The 24,478-nt window shown below is 48.0% G+C and overlaps 1 protein-coding gene and 2 non-coding genes across 5 annotated transcripts in view; 1 reads left to right on the top strand and 2 right to left on the bottom strand.

Annotated features, from left to right (window-relative positions):
- The window catches only part of ARHGAP39 (Rho GTPase activating protein 39), a 170,343-nt gene that overhangs the window by 130,790 nt on the left and 15,075 nt on the right, over positions 1-24,478 (top strand). For 2 of the 3 annotated variants that reach the window (XM_056854558.1, XM_056854559.1), the window contains exons 5-6: positions 9,732-10,293; positions 22,957-23,049. In XM_056854558.1, the coding sequence (XP_056710536.1) occupies positions 9,732-10,293; positions 22,957-23,049 (655 nt within the window). The remainder of the gene's footprint in view (positions 1-9,731; positions 10,294-22,956; positions 23,050-24,478) is intronic. The other variant, XM_056854560.1, reaches the window with a different exon arrangement.
- TRNAA-GGC (transfer RNA alanine (anticodon GGC)) lies at positions 18,923-18,994 on the bottom strand. Its single transcript has one exon. It is a non-coding gene; the product is annotated as a tRNA-Ala (tRNA).
- On the bottom strand, positions 21,859-21,933 carry TRNAA-AGC (transfer RNA alanine (anticodon AGC)). Its single transcript has one exon. It is a non-coding gene; the product is annotated as a tRNA-Ala (tRNA).

Raw genomic sequence — 24,478 nt, forward strand, 5'->3', positions numbered from 1 at the left:
GAGCGTAGCTGAAGGGATAAGCAAGGTTTTAAGGCAGGGGCGCTTGCTCTGCAGCTCGCAGAGGGCCACCGTTACCATCCTCCCAAAGAGCCACATCTGGCTTTCGCTTGAGGCCTGAACCACAGGGAGGCTCAGAGCTTATCTGTTCCTCCAGCAGCAGCTTTCCCAAGGTGGGGACCGCCTGCCAGCCAGAAGCCCCACTGGGCAAAGGCCTTGCCTACTATCCTGAAACTTGGGGCAGGTGCCACATTGGGGAATGGTGCTCAGAAGGGCCAGGAGTGGCAGGTCTCCTTCCATATGGCCCTGTGCACCGACCATGGTCGTCAGGCAGCTGTCTGTTGGCTATCCCAACGCTTTGGGTTGGCCGTCTGGCATCGATTAGAGCCTGGGCCTTTTCTGTCGTGGCCCCAACTCTGTGGAACGGGCTCCCTGAAGAGGTGAGGAGGGCCCCCTCCTTGGAGATCTTCAAGGCTCTTCAAGGCCTTCCTGCTTGCCAGGGCTTTTGAGGAGGTTTGAATGTCAAGGCATCTTTTAAGGGGGGAGAGATTTAGGGGTTGCTATTGGGGAGGGTTAGCTGGAAATATTTTAAACTTTTATTGTAAGCCACCTTGAACCAAGAGGAAAGGCGGGATATAAATGTTTTAATAAAATAAAGCAAAAATAAATGTCAAATGAGCCTCTTGAGGCTCCTGAGCCATGGAGGGAGAGTTGGTGCTTTAAGGCATCACAGAGAGACAGCCTGGTAGAGAGCACGGAGTTAGGTAACTCCTGCTTTCTGTTCAAAAACTGGGATGTTGCTAGTCCTCATGAGCCGAGAGAGAAACTTCGAAATGTGTGCGTAATGCCTGGAGCCAAATGTTTAAGAACATAAAAACACAAGAAAGGCCCTGCTGGATCATACCAAGGCCCATCAAGTCCAGCAGTCTGTTCACACAGTGGCCAACCAGGTGCCTCTAGGAAGCCCACAAACAAGACAACTGCAGCAACATTGTCCTGCCTGTGTTCCATGGCACCTAAGATAATAAGCGTGGTCCTCTGATCCTGGAGAGAATAGAGGTATGCATCATGACTAGCATCCATTTTGACTAGTAGCCATGGGTAGCCCTCTCCTGCGAGAACATGTCCCCTCCCCTCTTCAAGCCTTCCAAGTTGGCAGCCATCACCACATCCTGGGGCAGGGAGTTCCACAATTTAACTATTCAGGCTCTGCACCTGTGTGCTCATGGGTGGAGTTGGGAAGGGGAAGGCCCCGCAGATTCCTGGAAGGATTCTTACGGTCCTTTTGTGCACCTTTAACACTGGCTGAGAAATGGCATCCCAACCAGGAAAGCCCTTGCAGGGCTTCTGCCTAGATGTTGATGGCTGATTTGTAGAGGCTGAGAAGGGTAGAGTTTCTGTGTTTCTAAGGGAAAGGGAATTCCACAGGTGTAGGAGAGCCACCCAAGAAAGCTGGTCCGGGTACCCCTGCTTCTCAATCTGGGTGCAGGGACTGTACAGTAAAGAGGGCATTCTTGGTGGGTCTTTAAGACCCTGTCGTATTTCTTATTTATCTTGTTAGGTCCTTTATCCTCCGCCTCCCCGGATACCTGCTCGTGTCAGCTAACAAAATGACAGCAACAGGCACAAAGCTAAAAACAATACCGTCCATAAAACACCTTAAAAACAACTCAGTGAAATTCAGCATCTCAGCAATAAAAGCAACACGATGTATTTCTTCAAAACTCAGCAGCGTAAAACTGTCATAAACAGAGAAGCAAGCTTGAAATGCAGTGAAGGGATCTTCATGGCAGGCTCCAGAGCTTGGAAGTTCCTGGGACCAAATTGCATAAATGGCCCCACGCCCTCTGAGAGCTGTCCCTGCCGTCTTCGGTTTCTCTGGATTGGGTCCAAACATGCTTGAAATAACACCTTATTTTTGATGTGTTCTTGCCCAGCACTTGTAGAGAGAGCCTTAGAATACTCTGTGCCAACTTGAGGAGTTCCAGGTGGAAATGTAAACTTTCTAGAAATTTTAAAGGTGTAGAAAGTTCATGGAAACACTGAAATATTCAGGGGAAATAAAATATGTACTGTAGTTCCTTCATCAAATATATTTCAGGCATGTAAGTTTACTGTTTTAAGGACGTAAAATGCATAATTCATATCCTAGCATATACAACTCTACTATCTGGCATATTTTAGGAATGTAGATGGATAAATGCCAAAGTTGTGAATATATCCAGCACTTGAATGAGAAAGCTGCCAACTGCCGCACCCTGCTGTATCTTAGCATATGCACCTTAATTTTTACTTTCTGAGAGGTAGGAAGAAATAAAAGTTGAAAATAGCAAACATCAATGTTGTAAACAAGAGTTATTTGAACAGGTTCATACAGTTGCAATAGGACTTAACAGCATATATGAATGTCAAGTCAGACTTTATAACTCTGACAATACCAGACTCAGTGTTTGAATGTTTTTTTTATGTTTGTTTGCTTGTAAAAAGAAATAAAATTTTAAAAATGAAAAATGAAAATACCAGACTCTACAGTAGCATATTATGATCGTTCATATACTATGCTAACAGTGGACATAACGAATCACATTTAAACAACGAGACCTTTGAAAATATGTTATCTCCTTCTACACGCAGGAATTATCATTATCTAATACAGTAAATGGTCATGCCTAAAAATCTTTACGCTACACATTTTCAGTGAATCTCTCGTCTTAAAGCTGTTCCTCTTTTTTCATAGTTTCAAAGGGTCGCTGCATTGGTCTGCAGTGGAAGAACTGGATTCAAGTCCTGCAGCAGCTTAGAGACCAACCAGATTTTTTGGGGTATGAGCTTTCGAGAATCAAAACTCCCTTCGTCAGATACCCTTCATCAGAAGAAGGTATCTCTCAGAAGCTCATACCCTGAAAATGTTGTTGGTCTAGGTACTAGCTGATAATCTCCTGCTATTACAACTGATTTTCAGCCGACAGAGATCAGTTCCCCTGGAGAAAATGGCCCCTTTGTCCATTGGACTCTTATGTCCATTGGACTCCCCTTCCCTAACCCCACCCTCCTCAGGCTCTGCCCCAAAAACCTCCCGCCGGTGGCGAAGAGGGACGTGACAATCCTATGTTGGTCTCTGAGGTGCTGCTGGCATCGAATCTAATGTTTCATGGGAATATTTATTCAGAACACCAAATTTCCAATTTTTCCATGAAAAAAAATCTGGGGGTGGGGACGAAGAAATGTTCTTTCAAATTTTTCCACTCCCCCCCCTCCTGGGCCCTAACGTACCTAATGGTAAGGTGCCTTTTGGGGTCATGTGGGTAGGTGACTTCCCCTCCCCTTTCTCTCCACCTGCAGACAGTTAGGGGCCCTCCAAAGCGTCTAATGGCTGAGACCAGTTCTGCCTCCTGGGCAGATCCTTCATTTCCTTCCAGTCTTCTCTTGGACTTCCTATGGCTTGGAAGCGTGGTGTAGTGGCTAAGAGTGGTTTGGAGTAGTGGAGTCTGATCTGGAGAACCGGGTTTGATTCCCCACCCCTCCACAAGAGCGGCGGAGACTAATCTGGTGAATTGGATTTGTTTCCCCACTCCTACACATGAGGCCAGCTGAGTGACATTGGGCTAGTCACACTCTCTCAGCCCCACCTACCTCACAGGGTGTCTCTTGTGGGGAAGGGAAGGTGATTGTAAGCTGGTTTGATTGTGCCTTAAGTGATAGAGAAAGTCTGCATATAAAAACCAGCTCTTCTTCATCTTCTTCTCATCTCATCGCCATTTATATCTCTGAGAATCTCCAGGCTCATTCCGGAGCAGGTTTATATAGAGTGTCAGATTGATTATAAGCGTATCCCAGGTCTGTTTACTAAGTCCTAAACTGTTCTACTGCTGGGCAGTGGGGGTGGGGGTGAGCCCTCAGTATTTGGAAATGATTTTGCATCATGTGACTTCTTTCGTGGACTTTAGAGCCCCCCATTCATGACCCACTGGCAGCTTGACAAGGAGCTTAGACTTTAAGATGCATAACCTGCTCTGGATTTTGGTCAATAAAAACAAATCTGCTGAGCCACTGTGGTGTAGTGGTTAAGTGCAGTGGACTCTAATCTGGTGAACTGGGTTTGATTCCCCACTCCTACGCATGAGCGGCGGAGGCTAATCTGGTGAACCGGGTTTGATTCCCCACTCCTCCACATGACCGGCGGAGGCTAATCTGATGAACCAGGTTGGTTTCCCCACTCCTGCCACATGAAGCCAGCAGAGTGACCTTGGGCCAGTCACAGCTCTCTCCAAACTCTCTTGGCCCCACCTCTTATGGGGAGAGGAAGGCAAGGTGATTGTAAGCTGGTTTGAGACTCTTTAAAGGTAAAGAAAACTGGGGTGTAAAAACCAACTCTTCTTCTGGAGGAATGGGAGGCTTGGATGAAATATTGTGAATATGAACTAGGACTGGGGAAAATGGAAAAGTACCTTTTAATCTGATCTAGATGACATTGTTAACATAAAGAAACGTAATCAATTATATTGATAGTATAATGTGATTGAAATCTAATTGAGATATAAGAATAAGTAAGATCAGACTATATTACGATGGGATAGAATACTTTATTAAGAGGCGGACGGAGGTGATGGGGAAGTCAATAAATTTTCCTTTATTTTTATTTAGCACTTAAACAATTATAACAACATTATCTATGATTTAGTTTTGAATACTACATATATTGTTGTTTGTTAACATGGAAAATTTATATTATAAAAACCAATAAAATTTTCAAAAAATAAATAAAATAAAAAATAAAAACCAACTCTTCTTCTATGTTGAGGGTCTGTGAGTAGAAGGTCTTGTGGGACTGTAAGGGATCCCTGTAGGAGGAGCTTGTCTTCATGAAAAACCCCAGTAGGATAAACACATATTGAACTCTTCCCTAGAACACAGAAACGGTAGATAATCTGGGCACGGACCCTTGCTACGCATTGCCTCATTTGATATACAGAGGAGCAGAACTCTTGCAAAATCTCATGGATCCAGGGGACCGCTCTCACTAAATTCATAAGAACATAAGAAAAGCCCTGCTGGATCAGACCAAGGCCCATCAAGTCCAGCAGTCTGTTCACACAGCGGCCAACCAGGGGCCTCTAGGAAGCCCACAAACAAGACGACTGCAGCATCCTCCTGCCTGTGTTCCAAAGCACCTCATATAATAGGCCTGCTCCTCTGTTACTGGAGAGAATAGGTATGCATCGTGACTAGTATCCATTTTGACTAGTAGCCATGAATAGCCCTCTCCATGAACATGTCCACTCTCCTCTTCAAGCCTTCCAAGTTGACAGCCATTCGCCACATCCTGGGGCAGGGAGTTCCACCATTTAACTATGTGTTGTGTGAAGAAAGACTTCCGTTTATCAGTTTTGAATCTCTCACCCTCCAGCTTCAGCCAATTCTGCTATTATGAGAGAGGGAGAAAAGCTCCTCGCTGTCCACTCTCCCCATACCTTGCATAATTTTATAGACCTCTATCAGTAGATCTATTATCTGAATGTGGAAAATTCCATGGATCTGGGAGCTGAATCCCCGCAGCGATTGCCGAGAAGGCTTTTTGTCGTTGCTAGTAGGGTGGTTTGGAAAGAATCACCCAAGAAACGGTTGTTTCGTAATGCTGTGAAACTGGGCGGGACCAAGGGGAAGGAAGCTACCCATGGAGGGTCCTTCTCCGCTCAGGCGCGGAGCGTGCCAGAGTTCCTAGGCTCCGTTCCCAGGGTCTTCTCCTAAAAAAGGTAACAAGTAGGAGCAGCATTTACATGAGACCACTGAAATGCCGTGCCAGTACATACTTCTGGAGACTTGATGGACTGGTGGGGAGGTGGAGTCTGACCCGTATAAACAGGCATTATATATTTAAAAATGTAAACTCGGGGAGCGGATTAGCCTACAGCTGAGCAAGTTTTTCTAACAGGCGAGAAGTTATGCCTTCAGCATGAACATTTGTTAACAATATTGCCAAATATGTATGTTGTCCGTTTAGGGCTGTTTACCTTAGAAGGTATAGAAATATGGGGTAGACAGTCTTCATCACAATGTAAAATAGCACACGTTCAGTGACACATGAAATGCTTCTAATAAATATTATTTATTAGATTTCAACCCCACCTTTCCCAACCAAGGTTGGGCTCAAGGCAGCTAATAGAGCAACCTGTATCATCTGCAAAAGAATCACTGCTTGAAAATTACAGAACTTGAAGCTGCCTTATAGTCCATCACAGTATTGGGCCATCGAGATCAGTATTGTCTACTCCGACTGGCAGCGGCTCTCCAGGGTCTCAGGCTGAGGTCTTTCACATCACCTACTTGCCTAGTCCCTTTAACTGGAAATGCCGGGGATTGAACCTGGGACCTTCTGCATGCCAAGCAGATGTTCTACCACTGAGCCACAGCCCCTCCCCTTGAGGCGTCAGAGTAAAAAAGAAATGGTTACCTTCAGAGTTTGTCATCTCTGTTAATTAAAAAAAGAGTGCCCTGGCTTAGGAGGAATCAATCTAGCCCCCCCGTGGGTCTCTCTATCCCAGTCCTTTGGACTCCAGGAGCTCTGCAGGGTCACAGGCCTCAATCCCGACCCTGTAACTAGTTCTGTGAAGGCAAGGGATTCCCCATCTGCAGGTCCCATTGCCTGCCACTGCTCCGAGCAGCAGCAAGAGAAAGATTAAGAACAAAAAAGCAGCCTTGTGTACTTCCTGAAGTTGTTGCAGGAAGTGGCAAAGGGTAGTTCTAGGAATCTCCAGAAACTCCCTTGTTTTACTGTAGAGTTTGCAGTGATTCCTAGAGCTGTGCTTGTCATTTCCTGTATCAATTCCGATAAGTACAGCTGTATTTTTTTTTTAATTCTCCGGCGATTATGTGCCCCCCGCCACACACAGCCCTCTCACTGGTTGCCATGCCTACCTGTAACTAAATTTATGGTAGCCTCCCTCTCCCTGAACCATGGCCTCTTCCCTTGAAGCACACCATAGCAATAGCCAGACTGGACTACTGAATGGGGGTGGGGAGGTGCAGTTTGCAGATGGCTCTATGTCTGTGTCCTACGAGGAAAGGCTGAAGGAGTTGGGAATGTCTAGCCTGAAGAAGAAGAGGTTGGGGTTGGGGGACGACGATATGATTGCTCTTTTTCAGTATTTGAAGGGCTGTCACTTAGACATGTGGTGTTGGAGGAGAGTGTTACGGATACCGTGGACTGCCAAAAAAACAAATCAGTGGGTTATAGATCAAATCAAGCCTGAACTGACCCTGGAGGCTAAAATGACTAAACTGAGGCTGTCGTATTTTGGTCACGTCATGAGACGCCAAGAGTCACTGGAAAAGACAGTCATGCTAGGAAAAGTTGAGGGCAGCAGGAAAAGAGGAAAACCCAACAAGAGATGGATTGACTCAATGAAGGAAGCCACGACCCTCACTCTGCAAGATCTGAGCAAGGCGGTTAAGGATAGGACATTTTGGAGGACATTGATTCATAGGGTCACCATGAGTCAGAAGCGACTTGACGGCACATAACACACACACCCACTTAAGAGGAGGGCAGGGAGCTGTTCCTGTTGGCAGCAGAGGATCATTGGACTCACATTAATGGGTTGAAATTGCACTGCTGAAGATACAGGGCAGATTCCTTCTCCTGAACAGAGATTTTGGAGAGGGGAAAATGAGGAACTGTGGCAAATAGTGGTAACAAGGCAGGAAGTCCTAGAACGTCTAGACAAACTGCAAACTAACAGGTCACAGGGACCAGACGGTATTCATCCTAGAGTTCTTCAAGAACTCACATGGGAAATTGCTGAACTTCTAACAAAGATATGTAATATGTCCCTTCGATCAGCCTCTGTACCAGAGGACTGGAGAATGGCCAATGTAACACCCATTTATAAAAAAGGTTCCAGGGGGGACCCAGGAAATTACAGGCCAGTTAGCTTAACGTCTGTTCCGTGTAAATTAGTGGAAAGCATTATTAAAGATAGAATTGTCAAGCATATAGAAGGGCAAGGTCTGCTGGGCAAAACCCAACATGGCTTCTGTAAGGGTAGGTCCTGTCTCACTAACCTATTAGAGATTTTTGAAAGCGTCAACAAGCATGTGGACAGGAATGAGCCTGTGGATATTGTGTATTTGGATTTCCAAAAAGCTTTTGACAAAGTCCCCCACCTAAGACTGCTAAGCAAACTTCATAGTCATGGGATAAGAGGACAAGTCCTCTTATGGATTGAGAGCTGGCTGAAAAATAGGAAGCAGAGAGTAGGAATCAATGGTCAGTTCTCCCAATGGCGGGATGTGAGCAGTGGGGTGCCTCAGGGATCTGTGTTGGGACCGGTGCTTTTCAACCTGTTCCATCAATGACCTGGAGTTGGGGTTAAACAGTGAAGTAGCCAAGTTTGCAGATGACACCAAATTAGGGTGGTTAAAAAAAAATCGGACTGTGAAGAGCTCCAGAAGGATCTCTGCATACTGGAAGAATGGGCATTAAAATGGCAAATGAGATGTCAACCCAATGTGCGGCTGCTGTAAAAAAGGCCAATTCCATGCTGGCCATAATTAGACAAGGAATAGAGAATAAAATTGCTGATATCATACTGCCCTTGCACAAATCTATGGTGAGACCACACTTGGAATACTGTGTCCAGTTCTGGTCACCACACCTAAAAAAGGATATTACAGAGCTTGAGAAGGTGCAGAAAAGAGCAACCAAAATGATTAGGGGACTAGAGCAACTGTCCTATGGGGAGCGGTTAGGATGCTTAGGACTGTTTAGCTTGGAAAGAAGGTGGCTGAGGGGAGACATGATAGAGGTCTATAAAATTATGCATATTTTGGAGAGAGTGGACAGGGAGAAGTTTTTCTCCCTCTCCCATAATACTAGAACACAGGGTCATCTGCTAAACCTGGAGGGGAGAGATTCAAAACAGATAAAAGGAAGTATTTTTTCACACAACGCAGAGTTTAATTGTGGAACTCCCTGCCCCAGGATGTGGTGATGGCTGCCAGCTTGGAGGGCTTTAAGAGGGGAGTGGACATATTCATGGAAGAGAGGGGTATTCATGGCTATTAGTCAGAATGGATTCTAGTCATGCTGCATACCTTCTCTCTCTAGTATCAGAGGAGCATGCCTATTATTTTGGGTGTGATGGAACACAGGCAGGATGGTGCTGCTGCAGTCGTCTTGTTTGTGGCTTCCTAGAGGCCCCTGGTTGGCCCCTGTGTGAACAGACTGCTGGACTTGATGGGCCTTGGTCTGATCCAGCAGGACCTTTCTTATGTTCAGGAGGAAAGGTACCGGCTGGACATTAGGAATTTTTTTTTTTTACAGTAAGGGTTGTTCGACAGTGGGTTTAGCTACCTAGGGGGGTGGTGAGCTCCCCTTCACTGGCAGTCTTTAAGCAGAGGCTGGACAAGCACTTGTCAGGGATGCTCTAGGCTGACCCTGCACTTTGCAGGGGGGTTGGAATAGATGGCCTGTCTGGCCCCTTCCAGCTCTATGATTCTGTGACTCAAGGACAGCCATATCGTAGCTGACATTTATAGGGAAATGACACACTTAGCAGGCCACAGATGACAAACAACTGTGCGAGAGATGCAACAGCTGCCGTTTCCACTAGAAGTGTGCAGAGAGGTGGGGAACAGAAGTTGGGGGCGGAGGAATCTCGCTCTCTTTGGTGCTGGATGGTGATGAATTCTCATCTCGTGCAGGTGGTCACCTTGTCTTGCCTTTCCTCCCCCAGTCCGAGGACCTCGGCGCCTGCGCCCAGTTCGAGGGCAGCCGGCAGAACAGGAACATGATGCCTAGCACCAGCTGTGTCTTCCCGACCTTCAACCTGAGGAAGCCTTCCTCGGAGACGGACATTGAGAACTGGGCCTCCAAGCACTTCAACAAGCACACCCAGGGCCTCTTCCGGCGCAAGGTCTCCATCGCCAACATGCTGGCCTGGAGCAGCGAGTCCATCAAGAAGCCCATGATCATGACCACCGACCGCAACGTCAAGAAGGAGGCCTGCGAGATCTTCAAGCTGATCCAGATGTACATGGGGGACCGGCGGGCCAAGACGGACCAGCTCAATGTGGCCCTGGAGATTGCCACCAAGGGCTGGAGCATGCAGGGCCTGCGGGACGAACTCTACATCCAGCTGTGCCGGCAGACCACGGAGAACTTCCGCTATGAGAGCCTGGCCCGGGGCTGGGAGCTCATGTCCATCTGCCTGGCCTTCTTCCCGCCCACCCCCAAATTTCACTCCTACCTAGAAGGATACATTTACAGGCACATGGATCCGGTAAATGATACGAAAGGTAAGAGCGAGGGAGGGGAGACCTCGGCAGGTCCGGCTCGGCCCCTCGGCAAGCCGGGAGCTCTTCTTTGTGTTTTCACTCATTGGCTTGTCTCCAAAGTTGGCTCCGTCCCCCCAGGCAAGGTCAGTTCTGGGCATTAACACTGGCACTCCCTTCGTGAGCCAAATCCAACAACATGTGAAACGAGCGTGGTGGGCATTTGATTTGAGTTCATTAGCACTTTAGAGGCCAGCAAGATTTTTGGGGCGTAAGCTCTCGTGGTGGGCTTCATCCAGACCAGGGGTGTCAAAATCAATTGTTGCAAGGGCCGAATATGACATAAATGTCACTTGGTGGGGCCGGGCCAGGCCTCACCAGCCCAGATCGAGAGTGGGATGGTGGCTGCCTTGGCTGGTTCGCAGGCCAGATAAGAGCTTCAAGGGGTCAGATTTGGCCTGCAGGCCCTTATGCAGACCGTCTAGACATTAGGAAGAACTTTCTAACAGTGAGAGCGGTTCCTCAGTGGAATGAGCTTCCTCGGGAGGTGGTGGTGGGCTCTCCTTCCCTGGAGGTGTTTAAGCAGAGGCTAGATGGCCATCTGTCAGCAATGCTGATTCTCTGACCTTAGGCAGATGATGAGAGGGAGGGCATCTTGGCCATCTTCTGGGCATGGCGTAGGGGGTCACTGGGGGTATGGAGGGGAGGTAGTTGTGTATTTCCTGCATTGTGCAGGGGACTCGATGACCCTTGTAGTCCCTTCCAACTCTATGATTCTACATTTGACACCCCTGATCTAGACCAAACATTATGCAAGATATGACCTTGTTTTGTTTTCCATTTTCATTGCATTATTCTCATGGTCCATGTACCATGGAATAGGCCTTGATTGCCCCTTATGCTCCTTATGCTATAGAATGGGGGCCTGGCATTACTGAGCAAGGAGAGCTGACTTCTGTGATCGCAGTTTCCTGTAGATCTCCTTCGCTGTTTTCTTTCCTCATTCTAGTGGAATGCTCTCAGTTTCTCCATCGTTCCTCAGAATCCCATTCTCAAGTAGCTTCTAGCACATCTGCCTCTTTTGTTGTTGTTTCCCCTTCCCCTCTGAGTCTGTTCAGTTCCCATTCCTCCTACTTCATTTTTTTAATGTGCAAAATGATGCATTTGCATTTATTTTGCATCGCTTTATTTATATCCCACTTTTCTCCCCACTGTTGGGACTCAAAGCAGCTTAGATGTCAATTAGAGTTTGTATGTTGTGTGTCTCTGCTTAAGAGAAAGCAGTGGGCGAGGGGAGACAAACCCTGCCCCCTACCTCGCCTTACCTAGCCAGCATGGTGTAGTGGTTAAGAGCTGTGGTTTGGAGCAGTGGACTTTAATCTGGAGAACCGGGTTTGATCCCCATTCCTCTACATGAGCAGCGGAGGCTAATCTGGTGAACTGGATTTGCTTTCCCACTCCTACACATGAAGCCACCTGGGTGACGTTGGGCTAGTCACGCACTCTCAGCCCCACCTACCTCACAGGGTGTCTGTTGTGGGGAGGGGAAGAGGATTGTAAACCAGTTTGAATCTTGCTTAAGTGGCAGAAAAAGTCGGCATATAAAAACCAACTCTTCTTCTTCTTCTACTACTACTACTACTACTACTACAACTACTACAACTACAACATAAATAAAATAAATAAACTGGAGTTTTGGGGAGCCCACCCCGAAAGAAGGGAGAGCCCAGGAGAGCCAGAATCTTAAAGGGGGGAGGGGGTTTGGTCTCCCTGTCTTTGTCCTCTGCTGACCACTTGGAATGGGCATTTGCTGCCTCTCCAGCAGAGCCGTATGTCATCTGCTTCTCCGCCCCGTGTGTCACTTCCTTATAAATGTCACTGGGAATATGGTGGTCCTTGAATCATCTGCAGACACCCCCCCACACACACACAAACATACACTTTTAAGTGCAGTCTGTCTTCACTTAAGGCTGGTAATTGCTTATCAGAGGCAAGGGCTAACACAGGGCTATTCTTCTAAATCATTAAGCCCCCAAAACTGCGCACGGGGCTCCTGAAGGAATCCCTCCCAGCTAATGTCTGCCTGATGAGTAGGAGGGAGGGAAACGATTCCGTTAATGAGGTGTGAAATTGCAGCGCTTGGTTGCCTTCCTGTCACCTCCTCATTTAGGCCTCTGGTTCCTTCTGGGGTAGGATTGCCAACTCCAGGTTTGGAAATTCCTGGAGACTTTGGAAATGGAACCTGTAGAGGGTAGAGTTTGGGGAGGGGAGGAAGAAGTTGGTTTTTATGTGCCGACTTTCTCTACCACTTAAGGGAGACTCAAACTGGCTTACAATCACCTCTCCTTCCGCTCCCCACAACAGAAACCTTGTGAGTGGGGGTGATAGATTATGGAGTGGGGGTGAGAGAGCTCTAAGAGAGCTGTGACTAGCCCAAGGTCACCCAGCTGGCTTCGTGTGGAGGAGTGGGGAAACCAACCCAGTTCACCAGAGATTAGCCTCCGCCACTCATGTGGAGGAGTGGGGAATCAAACTCAGTGCTCCAGATCAGAGTCCACCGCTCCAAACCACTGCTCTTAACCACTATACCACGCTGTATAATGTCATAAAATCCAACCTCCAAAGCAGTAGTTCTCTTCTGGGCACCTAGTCTCTAGTCGGGAGATCAGTCGTAAATCCGGGAGAACGTCAGGGCCCCCTGGAGGTTGGCAACCTCGATACCAAGAGTTGCTAGAGGTTGCACCGTCGGTCGTGATAAGGCTCCTTTTTTCAGCAGTCACCAGAGAGGCCTGCAACCCTGGGAGCGAGACATGGGAAGAAGCCAGGGGGGAAACCAGGCCAGACGCCACAGAGGCCACCTTGTTCTGTCCGGGCTCGGTTCCTTCCCACCCTCTCTGTGCAAGTGACATCACATCCTTTGCCCTTCATCTGCAGCTCTTTGTGATGTCAGGATGCTGGTGGGCTGTGAGTGGGCGACAGCCGGGACAGGCAACAGGCTCTCTCTTGTATCCCACGTCTTTGGGCTTTGCAGGAGAGGAAAAACAAGAACCTGTCGTGAGCTTCCTCCCTCCACCCGCCGGGGTACCTCTGTTCTGCCAGCTGAAGCGTTGATTTCTCCTTGGTGCATTATGCATCCCCACTACTGCTGTACTTTTCCAAGTACTTACATAAAGCCCTGACCTGAATAGCCCAGGCTAGCCCGATCTAGTCCTATCTCAGAAGCTAAGCAGGGTTGATCCCAGTTAGTACTTGGATGGGACCGCCAAGGAAGTCCAGAGTTGCTACGCACAGGCAGGCTATGGCAGACCACCTCTGATCGTCTCTTGCCTTAAAACCCCACGGGCTCTCATAGAATCATACAGTTGGAAGGGGTCATACAGGCCATCTAGTCCAACCCCCTGCTTAATGCAGGATCAGCCTGGAGCATCTCTGACAAGTGCTTGTCCAGCCGCTGCTTAAAGACTGCCAGTGAGGGGGAGCTCACCACCTCCCTACGGAGCCTATTCCACTGTTGAACAACAAATTTCCCCCTAATATCCAGCTGGTACCTTTTCTCCTATAATTTATACCAATTATTGTGAGTCCTATCCTCTGCTGCCAACAGGGACAGCTCTCTGCCCTCCTCTAAGTGACAGCCCTTCAGATACTTCAAGAGAGCAATCATGTCCCCCCTCAACCTCCTCTTCTCCAGACTAAACATTCCCAACTCCCTCAGCCTTTCCTCCTAGGGCTTCTTGGTCTCCAGGCCCCTGATTGTCCTCGTCGCTCTCCTCTGCACCCGCTCCATTCTGTCCACATCTTTTTTGAAATGAGGCCTCCAGAACTGCACACAATACTCCAGGTGTGGCCTGACCAATGTAGGGTACAGCGGAACTACGACATCTTGCGATTTGGATGTTATGCCTCTGTTGATGGCCCCCAAGATCACATTAGCTTTTTTTGGTCGCTGCATCACACTGGCTGCTCATATTTAACTTACGGTCCACCCGTACCCCAAGGTCTTGTTCATGCACACTGCTGCCCAGAAGTGTATCCCCCATCCAGTATGCATGTTCCCCATTTTTGTTACCCAGATGTAGAACTCGGCACTTATCCTGGTTGAATTGCATCTTGTTCACATCCACCCACTTTTTCTGTGTATTCAGATCTCGTTGAATTCTATCTTTATCTTAAGAACATAAGAAAGGCCCTGCTGGATCAGACCAAGGCCCATCAAGTCCAACAGTCTGCTCACACAGTGGCCAACCAGGTGCCTCTAGGAAGCCACAAACAAGACGACTGCAGCATCACCATCCTGCCTCTGTTCGACCGCACCCAAAATAATAGGCATGCTCCTCTGATACTAGAGAGAATAGGTATGCAGCATGACGAGTATCCATTCTAACTAATAGCCATGAATACCCCTTTCCTCCATGAATATGTCCACTCCCCTCTTAAAGCCCTCCAAGCTGGCAGCCATCACCACATCCTGGGGCAGGGAGTTCCACAATTAAACTCTGCGTTGTGTGAAAAAATACTTCCTTTTATCTGTTTTGAATCTCTCCCCTCCAGGTTTAGCAGATGACCCTGTGTTCTAGTATTATGGGAGAGAGAAAAAAACTTCTCCCTGTCCACTCTCTCCAAAATATGCATAATTTTATAGACCTCTATCATGTCTCCCCTCAGCCGCCTTCTTTCCAAGCTAAACAGTCCTAAGCGGCCTAACCGCTCCCCATAGGACAGTTGCTCTAATCCCCTAACCATTTTGGTTGCTCTTTTCTGCACCTTCTCAAGCTCTGTAATATCCTTTTTTAGGTGTGGTGACCAGAACTGGACACAGTATTCCAAGTGTGGTCTCACCATAGATTTGTGCAAGGGCAGTATGATATCAGCAGTTTTATTCTCTATTCCTCGTCTAATTATGGCCAGCATGGAATTGGCCTTTTTTGCAGCAGCCGCACACTGGGTTGGCATCTTCAATGAGCTATCCACTACCACCCCAAGATCTCTTTCTTGGTCTGTCACTGCCAGCACAGATCCCATCAGTGTATATGTGAAGTTGGGATTTTTTTTTTTTGCCCCAATATGCATCACTTTACACTTACTCACATTGAATCTCATTTGCCATTTTAATGCCCATTATTCCAGTATGTAGAGATCCTTCTGCATCTCTTCACAGTCCGATTTTGTTTTAACCACCCTAAATAATTTGGTGTCATCTGCAAACTTGGCTACTTCACTGTTTAACCCCAGCTCCAGGTCATTGATGAACAGGTTGAAAAGCACCGGTCCCAACACAGATCCCTGAGGCACCCCACTGCTCACATCCCGCCATTGGGAGAACTGACCATTGATTCCTACTCTCTGCTTCCTATTTTTCAGCCAGCTCTCAATCCATAAGAGGACTTGTCCTCTTATCCCATGACTATGAAGTTTGCTTAGCAGTCTTTGGTGGGGGACTTTTAAAAGCTTTTTGGAAATCCAAATACACAATATCCACAGGCTTGTTTCTGTCCACATGCTTATTGATGCTTTCAAAAAACTCTAATAGGTTAGTGAGACAGCACCTACTTCTGGTGTGTTCATTTCTCCTCCCAATTTGGTGTCATCTGCAAATTTATCTCCATAAGGCAGCTTTGACTTGGAGGCATTTTATACACACACAAAGGATAAAACGGACCAGGCTAGCTAGCCCGAACTCATCAGATCTCGGAAGCTGAGCAGGGTCGGCCCTGGTCAGTATTTGGATGGGAGACCACCAGGAAGTCCAGGGCCTCTGTGCAGAGACCAGCAATGGCAAACCACCTCAAACCAGACTCTGCCTTGGCTCATGCAGACTGCTCTGTGAATTCACAGTGCCTGTAACTAGCCTCAAATGACTGCGTAGGACCCAGAGAAGCATTTAATTGTTCCTTCTCCAGGAACACTTTTTTTTTTAAAAAAAAAATTTTGCTGGCTCAATTGCAGCCCTTCAATGAGGCATCAGCGTTCCTGGACTTGCCGAATAGCACTAAGTGGCTGTTGTAGGCAACTGGAAGGCTCAGCCGTCGCTGGGACTCAGCAGGGTGGTGCGGGGGAAGAGGAAAGATCAGAAGCCTCTCTCTCTCATGGCTTGTCCCATGAAACAGGAGCTGAACTCTAAGGGAACCTTCAACTAGTGTGGTGTGGTGGTTAAGAGCGGTGGTTTGGAGCGGTGGACTCTAACCTGGGGAACCGGGTTTGATTCCCCACTCCTCCACATGAGCGGTGGACGCTGATCTGGTGAACCGTGTTGATTTCCTCACACCTCCACATGAAGGCAGCTGGGTGACCATGGGCCAGTAACATCTCTCTTAGAGCTCTGTCAGCCCTTCCTACCTCACAGGGTGTTTGTTGTGGGGAGGGGAAGGGAAGGTGACTGTAAGCCAGTTTGATTCTCCCTTAAGTGGTAGAGAAAGTTGGCATATAAAAACCAACTCTTCTTCAAATACAAGGGACTTTGCCATCTGTGGTTGGTTGGGTGGGGGTGTCAGTCACAGAGGTCCCTAGCCCAGTGGTCCATCTAGTCCAGCATCCTGTTTGACATAGTGGCCAACAGTCAGGAAATAGAGGCCAAGGCCTTTCTGGTGGTGGCTCCTAACACTGCTTCTAGTCATGGAGGGTCATTGATGGACCTCTGCTCCATGAATCTGTCTCATCCCCTTTTAAATGCATCTCCGGTCCTGGCTTTCCCTATATCATCTGGAAGAGAAGGGAGTGAAGAAGTATGTATGTTTTCCCATCCTGAACCTATTGCCCATCAACCTCACTGAGTGCTCCAAGTTCTGGTATTTTGGCAGAGGGAGAAAAAATTGTTTCTTTGTGGAGAGCCAGTGTGGTGTAGTGGTTAAGAGCAGTGGTTTGGAGCAGTGGACGCTGATCTGGAGAACCGTGTTTGATTCCCCATTCCTCCACATGAGCGACGGAGGCTTACCTGGTGAACTGGATTTGTTTCCCCACTCCTCCACATTAAGCCAGCTGGGTGACCCTGGGCTAGTCACACTCTCTCAGCCTCACCTACCTCACAGGGTATCTGTTGTGGGGAGGGGAAGGGAAGGTGATTGTAAGCCGGTTTGATTCTTCCTTAAGTAGTAGAGAAGGTCAGCATATAAAAATCAACTCTTCTTTTTCTTCTTAATCCTCCTCCTCCACCCCATGCATGCCGTGACATTATTCCATATAACCAGACCAGTCTGTTTCACCAGAAATACTGCTTTGGTAGTAGATTGGGTAGCCGTGTTAGTCTGTCTGTAGCAGTAGAAAAGAACAAGAGTCCCGTAGCACCTTAAAGACTAACAAAATTTCTGGCAGGGTATGAGCTTTCGTGAGCCACAGCTCACTTTTTGAAAGCACGTGTCAGAAATTTTGTCAGCCTTTAAGGTGCTACAGTACTCTTGCTCTTTTCTACTGCTTTGATAGTGTGAGGCCTACAAGCTAAACTGACTGGGATTGATTTCTTTTTTTTTGTAATCCTGCGATAAAAAAGAGCAAATTCCTTGCCGCAACCAACTTCTTGACCTTTATCAGTAAGTTTCTGACATGCTGAGTAAAGGGGAGTTCTTCAGCCTGTTCCCTTCCCTGCTTCCTCCCACGCGCAGCCCAGATTTCAAATTTGTCTGTAGTGCCGATAATCAGCACTGAGAGTTCTCAATGCAGGAAGCTTCCCGCTCTCCAAATTCCCAGACCTGCAAATTAACAGGCGGGAGAGCTGGTTGGCTGAGTTCCCGCAAAGTCACAAACATACGGTAATTTTGCCCAATTGCAGCAACAGTGGATTCTCTGTTTCCTCATTGGAGTGCGGCGGTGGGGCTAGATGGCCATCTGTCAGCAATGCTGATTCTATGACCTTAGGCAGATGATGAGAGGGAGGGCACCTTGGCCATCTTCTGGGCATGGAGTAGGGGTCACTGGGTGTGTGTAGGGGAGGTAGTTGTGAATTTCCTGCATTGTGCAGGGGGTTGGACTAGATGGCTCTGGTGGTCCCAACTATGATTCTATGATGGTCTGATTCTATTAATTTTGATGGGGGAAGTTGGGCACCATTTCTCGTCGAGGGATCGGCAAATCAATAGAAAGACGCAAGCAAACTACGCTCGTTTCTTCAACATGGCCATGTTCAGTGCTGGATTTGCCTCTGCCAGGCTCACCTCTTGGGAGTGCCAGCGTCCAAAGCCCTACACCCGTGTTTGGGGACAAGCTAGCCCAACCCACCCCTGGCCTTTGCCAGTCAGGACTTTTAATCATTTATCCGTTCCATACCCCTTACCATTTGTGTTAACAGGAGCCTCGCTTTCTCCGCTGCTGGAATTGACCAGAAGAAGCGATACCCTCCGGGCCTGGTCTCATGAGGGAAAGCAGGTTGCTAATCCTTGCCTTCTTAAAGAGGAACTCCGCCCATGTCCGCAGTATTGTTAGGGGCACTGCAAAGGCAGAAACGGGGAACAGGTGTGGTTGTTTGCAGACATTCTTGGCTGAAATTCTAGGAGTACCCCTCTGACACACACACACACACACATGAACACATGAAGCTGCCTTCTACTGAATCAGACCCTCGGTCCATCAAAGTCAGTATTGTCTACTCAGACCGGCAGCAGCTCTCCAGGGTCTCAGGCAGAAAAAGGCCTGTCACATCACCCACCTGCCTAGTCCCTTTAACTGGAGATGCCGGGGATTGAACCTGGGACCTTCTGCATGCCAAGCAGATGCTCTACCACTGAGCCACACCTCCTCCCTCACACACACTGAGAGGACTCTGTTGGCGCAGATTCCTGATCCAACAAACCAAGAGTCACGGAAAATTGTGCTTCCCTCTCCTGGGACAGATGCTTCAAGGCTCGTTTTGCCAGTTCTAGTGCAAAAAGGGGATCTTGCATTCTTCTCTTAGGGCATGATCCTATAGAGCAGAGCTTCTTAAACTTTTTCCACTTGCGACGCCTATTCGCCCGAGAAATTTTTACGCAACCCCTGGTATACAGATATAAAAAATAGGTATACAAATCAAACATTTGCTGATAATAAATCATAAAGAAATGTATTTTAAAACAATTCTTTGGTATACATATAATTTTACCATTTATTAAAGACGAAAGCAAATTTGCATTCTGTTGCCAAATTTTTCGCGACCCCCACATTCAATTCCGTGACCCCATATGGGGTCACGACCCACAGTTTAAGAAGCTTTGCTATAGAGCAGGGGGTCCCCTTTTCAGCAGCTCGGGAATTCTGACGCAGGGCAGCGGGCGCAACCACAAAAATGGCTGCCGCGGGAGGAGGAGCCAACAATACAGAGGAACCAAAAGTGCAGGGAGAAGAGTGGTAATTTTAAAAAGGCAATGGGAAAGAGGGGTGAGAGAACATAAAACCAACACTGTGGGGGCAGCTGCTGCTGAAACAGCGTTATTTTCATCTGCACAGCCAGTCAAATCTCCAGCGACGAATCAGAAACCCTACTTGGAAAGAGCCTCCTCTTGGCCCCGCCGATTCTCCGAAAGCACTTGGTGGGCTCCCAGAAAGGTTTTGGAAGGCGCCTTGGCATCCATGGGCACCAAGTTGGGCACCCAGGGTGTTGCGAGGTGTGCCACAAGCATGCACGCGCGGCTGCCGGTACTGGGTGCTGATCCCTCTCGGGATCCCAGCAGCTGAGGACCCCAGCATGAAAGTGGACCATCTCAGTGGTCATACTGGGCCCTGCGGTTTGGGGTTTTCAGAAGCCGAAGCTGGTGAAAGGGTATGCTTTCAGGGGCTTCCAAGGTGCCACCGGCACTCAATTGAGAGTCCGTGTTGAAGACTTCCTTGCAAACATGCCCTTGAAGGAGAGAGCGGGCCTTCTGAGATTTCCCTGGGGACAGAGGTTGCTTTTTTTGTGGTGGGAATACTTCCTGTTCAGGTGAAATCCAGGTCTCCTCCTCACACGAAAGAAAGTTGCATCCCATCTGACAGACTACTGGGTGACCCTTCCTGGAAAAGAGCCGTGGCTCAGTGGCAGAGCATCTGTTTGACATGCAGAAGGTCCCAGGTTCGATCCCTGGCATCTCCAGTCAAAAGGACTAGGCAAGTAGGTGATGTGAAAGACCTCTGCCTGAGACCCTGGAGAGCCGCTGCCGGTCACAGTAGACAATACTGACTTTGATGGACCAAGGGTCTGATTCAGGATAAGGCAGCTTCATGTGTTCACGTGTCCTAGTGATAAAAATGTATGTGTTTTAGGATGCAATGCAGGAAATTCTACACTGAAGGATTGAGGTGACCTTCTCTTTTGCAGTGGTAGCCGTGTTAGTCTGTTTGCAGTAGTCAAAAAGGGCAAGAGTCCAGTAGCACCTTAAAGACTAACAAAAATATTTTCTGGTAGGGTATGAGCTTTCGTGAGCCACAGCTCACTTCTTCAGATACCTTCAGGTATCTGAAGAAGTGAGCTGTGGCTCACGAAAGCTCATACCCTACCAGAAAATATTTTTGTTAGTCTTTAAGGTGCTACTGGACTCTTGCCCTTTTTGACTTCTCTTTTTGAAAGCTGATTGTCGGGTTATGGCCTCCACAGTCTTCTGGCTGTTTGTGAAGCAAATTCTGTAGAAGGTAGGGGCCGTGGCTCAGTGGCAGAGCCTCTGCTTGGCATGCAGAAGGTCCCAGGTTCAGTCCCCGGGGCTTCCAGTTTAAAGGACCAGGCGGCAGGTAATGTGAAAGACCCCTACCTGAGACCCGCTGCCAGCCTGAGTAGACAGTACTGACCTTGAAGGACCGATGGTCTGATTAAGGCAGCTTCATGTGTAGGTTCTATCACTCCTAGCCATGTCAAACCAGTCCAAATTCCTACTGATTTGTTTCACGGATGGCCACCAAGAAGCCATATTTGCCAACTTCTGGTTGTGAGCGCCTGAAGGTTAGGAAAGAATCATCTGCATATGCTCTCAGATACTTCTTTTTTGGCTTCACGTGTTCCAAAATTAAAAAAAAATCACATTAAAAAAGTACATTGTGAAAACTCATTGCTGCTGTTATGAGAAGTGGGGGTAGGGCCAGAAAACCCTCTGCAGTTTGGCATTCGGTCCTTTTTCTTTTTCCTTTTTGGAAAACGTTCTGTTGTTTTTCTCCATTGCCCTTATTTGCCCTCAGTCATCTCGGAAAATCATATCTTGAAGCCCTGTAATATTATCCTGATGTAGAGGAGTTTAATCACAAGACTAATCCAGAAGGGCACCAGCGGCAGCAAGAAGGGGGAAAACGAAAGCCTAAAACTGGAGAGAAGTTTGGCAAACACCTTTATGGCCAGTGGGTTTTGAAGGAGTCTTATTTCTACCTAGGGTTGCCAACTCCGGCTTGGGAAAGTCCTGGAGATTTGGCGGTGGAGGCTGGGAAAGGGAGAGGTTACGGAGGGGGCGGATCTCAGAGGGATACAATGCCACAGAGTGCCATGCTCAAAGCAGCCATTTACTCCAGGGGAAACTGATCTTTGTTGCCTGGAGGTCATGCCGCTGCCTTATACTGAATCAGACCCTCGGTCCATCAAAGTCAGTATTGTCTTCTCAGACCAGCAGCGACTCTCCAGGGTCTCAGGCAGAGGTCTTTACCATCACCTACTTGCCTGGTCCCTTTAACTGGAGATGCCAGGGTTTGAACCTGGGACCTTCTGCATGCTAAGCAGAAGCTCTACCACTGAGCCATGGCCTCTCCCCTTCAGGTCAGTTGGAATTCCAGGAGATCTCCAGGCCCCGCCTGGAGGTCGGCAACCTTTTTTAAATCACTGCATCATTTAATGTCATCAGTATAACGATAGGAGACTCACATCTGGATGACATTGTTGGAAGACAAATGTGTGATAAAAAAGAAGGTAAACAGAGTCATGCAGCAAACAGGTCACTGTAAAAATACCAGTACAATATATACAAACCCCATTTCAAATAAATTTACATTTTAAAGAATTTTTATAAAACTCTGCCAAATGACCAATTTTGTCAATTAGAGAAAGCTTTACTTCAGCGTAGACTTTTGCCATATGCTATATACTGAAGGGCTTTTCCTGGTTTTGTCGAAGGCTTTCACGGTCAGAGTTCATTGGTTCTTGTAGGTTATCCGGGCTGTGTAACCGTGGTCTTGGAATTTTCTTTCCTGACGTTTCGCCAGCAACTGTGGCAGGCATCTTCAGAGTAGTAACACTGAAGGACAGTGTCACTGAGAGACACTGTCCTTCAGTGTTACTACTCTGAAGATGCCTGCCACAGTTGCTGGCGAAACGTCAGGAAAGAAAATTCCAAGACCACGGTTACACAGCCCGGATAACCTACAAGAACCAATTTTCCTGGTTTGTTTTTTACAAAAAAGTCAATCTTAAAATACAGGTGTACTTGATGCCTATGTAATCTCACACGACAGACTCCTCCTCAAAGGATTTATCTAGTTCTGGCCCATACTAACCAACCTTATTTCTACACCACAAACCTCAGTTAGTTCCTGTGCCAAAAAAATGAAAAGACGGGATATTTTCTGGCACCTGCAGTCTGCACTCACGTGGGAAAACCTCATTCTCCGTGCCTGACAGATGGGGTCAAAAGCTGCCAGCGTGGAAAGCAGGGCTCCTCAGCCTTTGGGTTTCATTTATTTTTTTTTGCGTTTGAAATCTGTGTCTCCCTCCCTTTCTCTCTCTCTCTTTTTTTTGACTTCCATTCCGTTGTCCTCATCGTTCTGTTTGTTTCCCAGTGACTCAGCACATTAAAGAGCTCCTGGAAAGGAACACTAAGAAGAAGTCCAAATTGAGAAAGAAACCCAAGCCCTATATCGAAGACCACGATGGTAGGGTGCCCCATGGGCCGGCGCTCCCAGAGCATCTTCCTCTCCTTAGACGTAGATGCCCGACTCTGCTTAATTTCTCTGCGGCTTCTTAATCACTCGCTCAGCCTTCTCTTAACATCAGCTTCACGCTCCCCCCTCCCTGTTTAACTCCCGGTTTTGGGTGTGGTTCTCTCCTGGTGCTCAATGCCAGGCGCGGGTCCATCGCGGCTGACCACGCTTCTTCCAGCAGGTGCCTACCTCGTGGTTGACCTTTGGACAAGTGACTCGGCTTGAGGCTTGCGTGGGTGCAAGAGAGAGAGATTGCGCAGAAAGAAATGTGCAACCGTCTCCGTGCGGTTGCAAGTGTGGCTGGCGGCTCCCATGCTCCCGGAATGGGACAGGCACCGGTTTGCTCTCGCTCGTCTCTGACTAGGCCACGTCCAACTTGGCAGGGCGGGGGAAGGCTCTTTTTGCATGCCACATGGCTGCACGCGCCTCGGTGCCGCGGCTTGTCTGGCCACAAGCCTCGAGGGAACGGAATGCCCAACAGAATTGGGTTCCATGCCTGCTACCTAGGGTTGCCAGGTCTCTCTTCACTACTGGTGGGAGGTTTTGGGGGTGGAGCCTGAGCAGGGTGGGGTTTGGGGAGGGGAGGGACTTCAATGCCAAAGAGTCTAATTGCCGAAACGGCCATTTTCTCCAGGAGAACTGATCACTGTTGGCTGGAGATCAGTTGAAATAGCAGATCTCCAGCTAGTACGAGGAAGTTGGCAATAGGGCTGAGCAAAAAAAAATTCGGTAAAATTCGTGTTTGGGTTTATTAGTCCCAATTCTTTTCGGGAAAACCCCAAAAGCCGAATTTCCCATAATGGTAAATATGGGAATGCTGCTTTTTTCTGGGTTTCCTGAAAAATTCGGGTCCAATAAAGCCTGCGGCTCCTGGGGGGGGGGACATTTTTGCAGGTATAGGTCCCACATTTTTAGGGTAGCTTGAAGGGACTCTCCTTGCAAGAACCCCCAAGTTTGGTGAAGATTGGGTCAGGGGGTCTGGAGTTATGGGGTCTGGAAGGGGTCGCCCCATCCTCCTCCATAGAAAAGATACAGGAAAGTGCCTTAATACTAGTCATGATGCAAACCTATTCTCTCTACTATCAGAGGAGCATGCCTGCTATATGCGGTGCTTTGGAACACAGGCAGGACAACGCTGCTGCAGTCGTCTTGTTTGTGGGCTTCCTAGGGGCAGCTGGTCGGCCCCTGTGTGAACAGACTGCTGGACTTGATGGGCCTGGGTCTGATCCAGCATGGCTTTTCTTATGTTCTGATGAGATTCGAACTCAGGACCTCCTGAACCATAACCCGTCCTCCTTGCCCTGGGGTGGCACCCACTTGCTAATGGCAGAAGTGGTTTACATCCATAGCCTGGACTTTATTTTCAGAGCAGCGCCGGTGT

This window comes from Euleptes europaea, chromosome 8, assembly GCF_029931775.1.
Source record: "Euleptes europaea isolate rEulEur1 chromosome 8, rEulEur1.hap1, whole genome shotgun sequence".
Classification (NCBI taxonomy): domain Eukaryota; kingdom Metazoa; phylum Chordata; class Lepidosauria; order Squamata; family Sphaerodactylidae; genus Euleptes; species Euleptes europaea.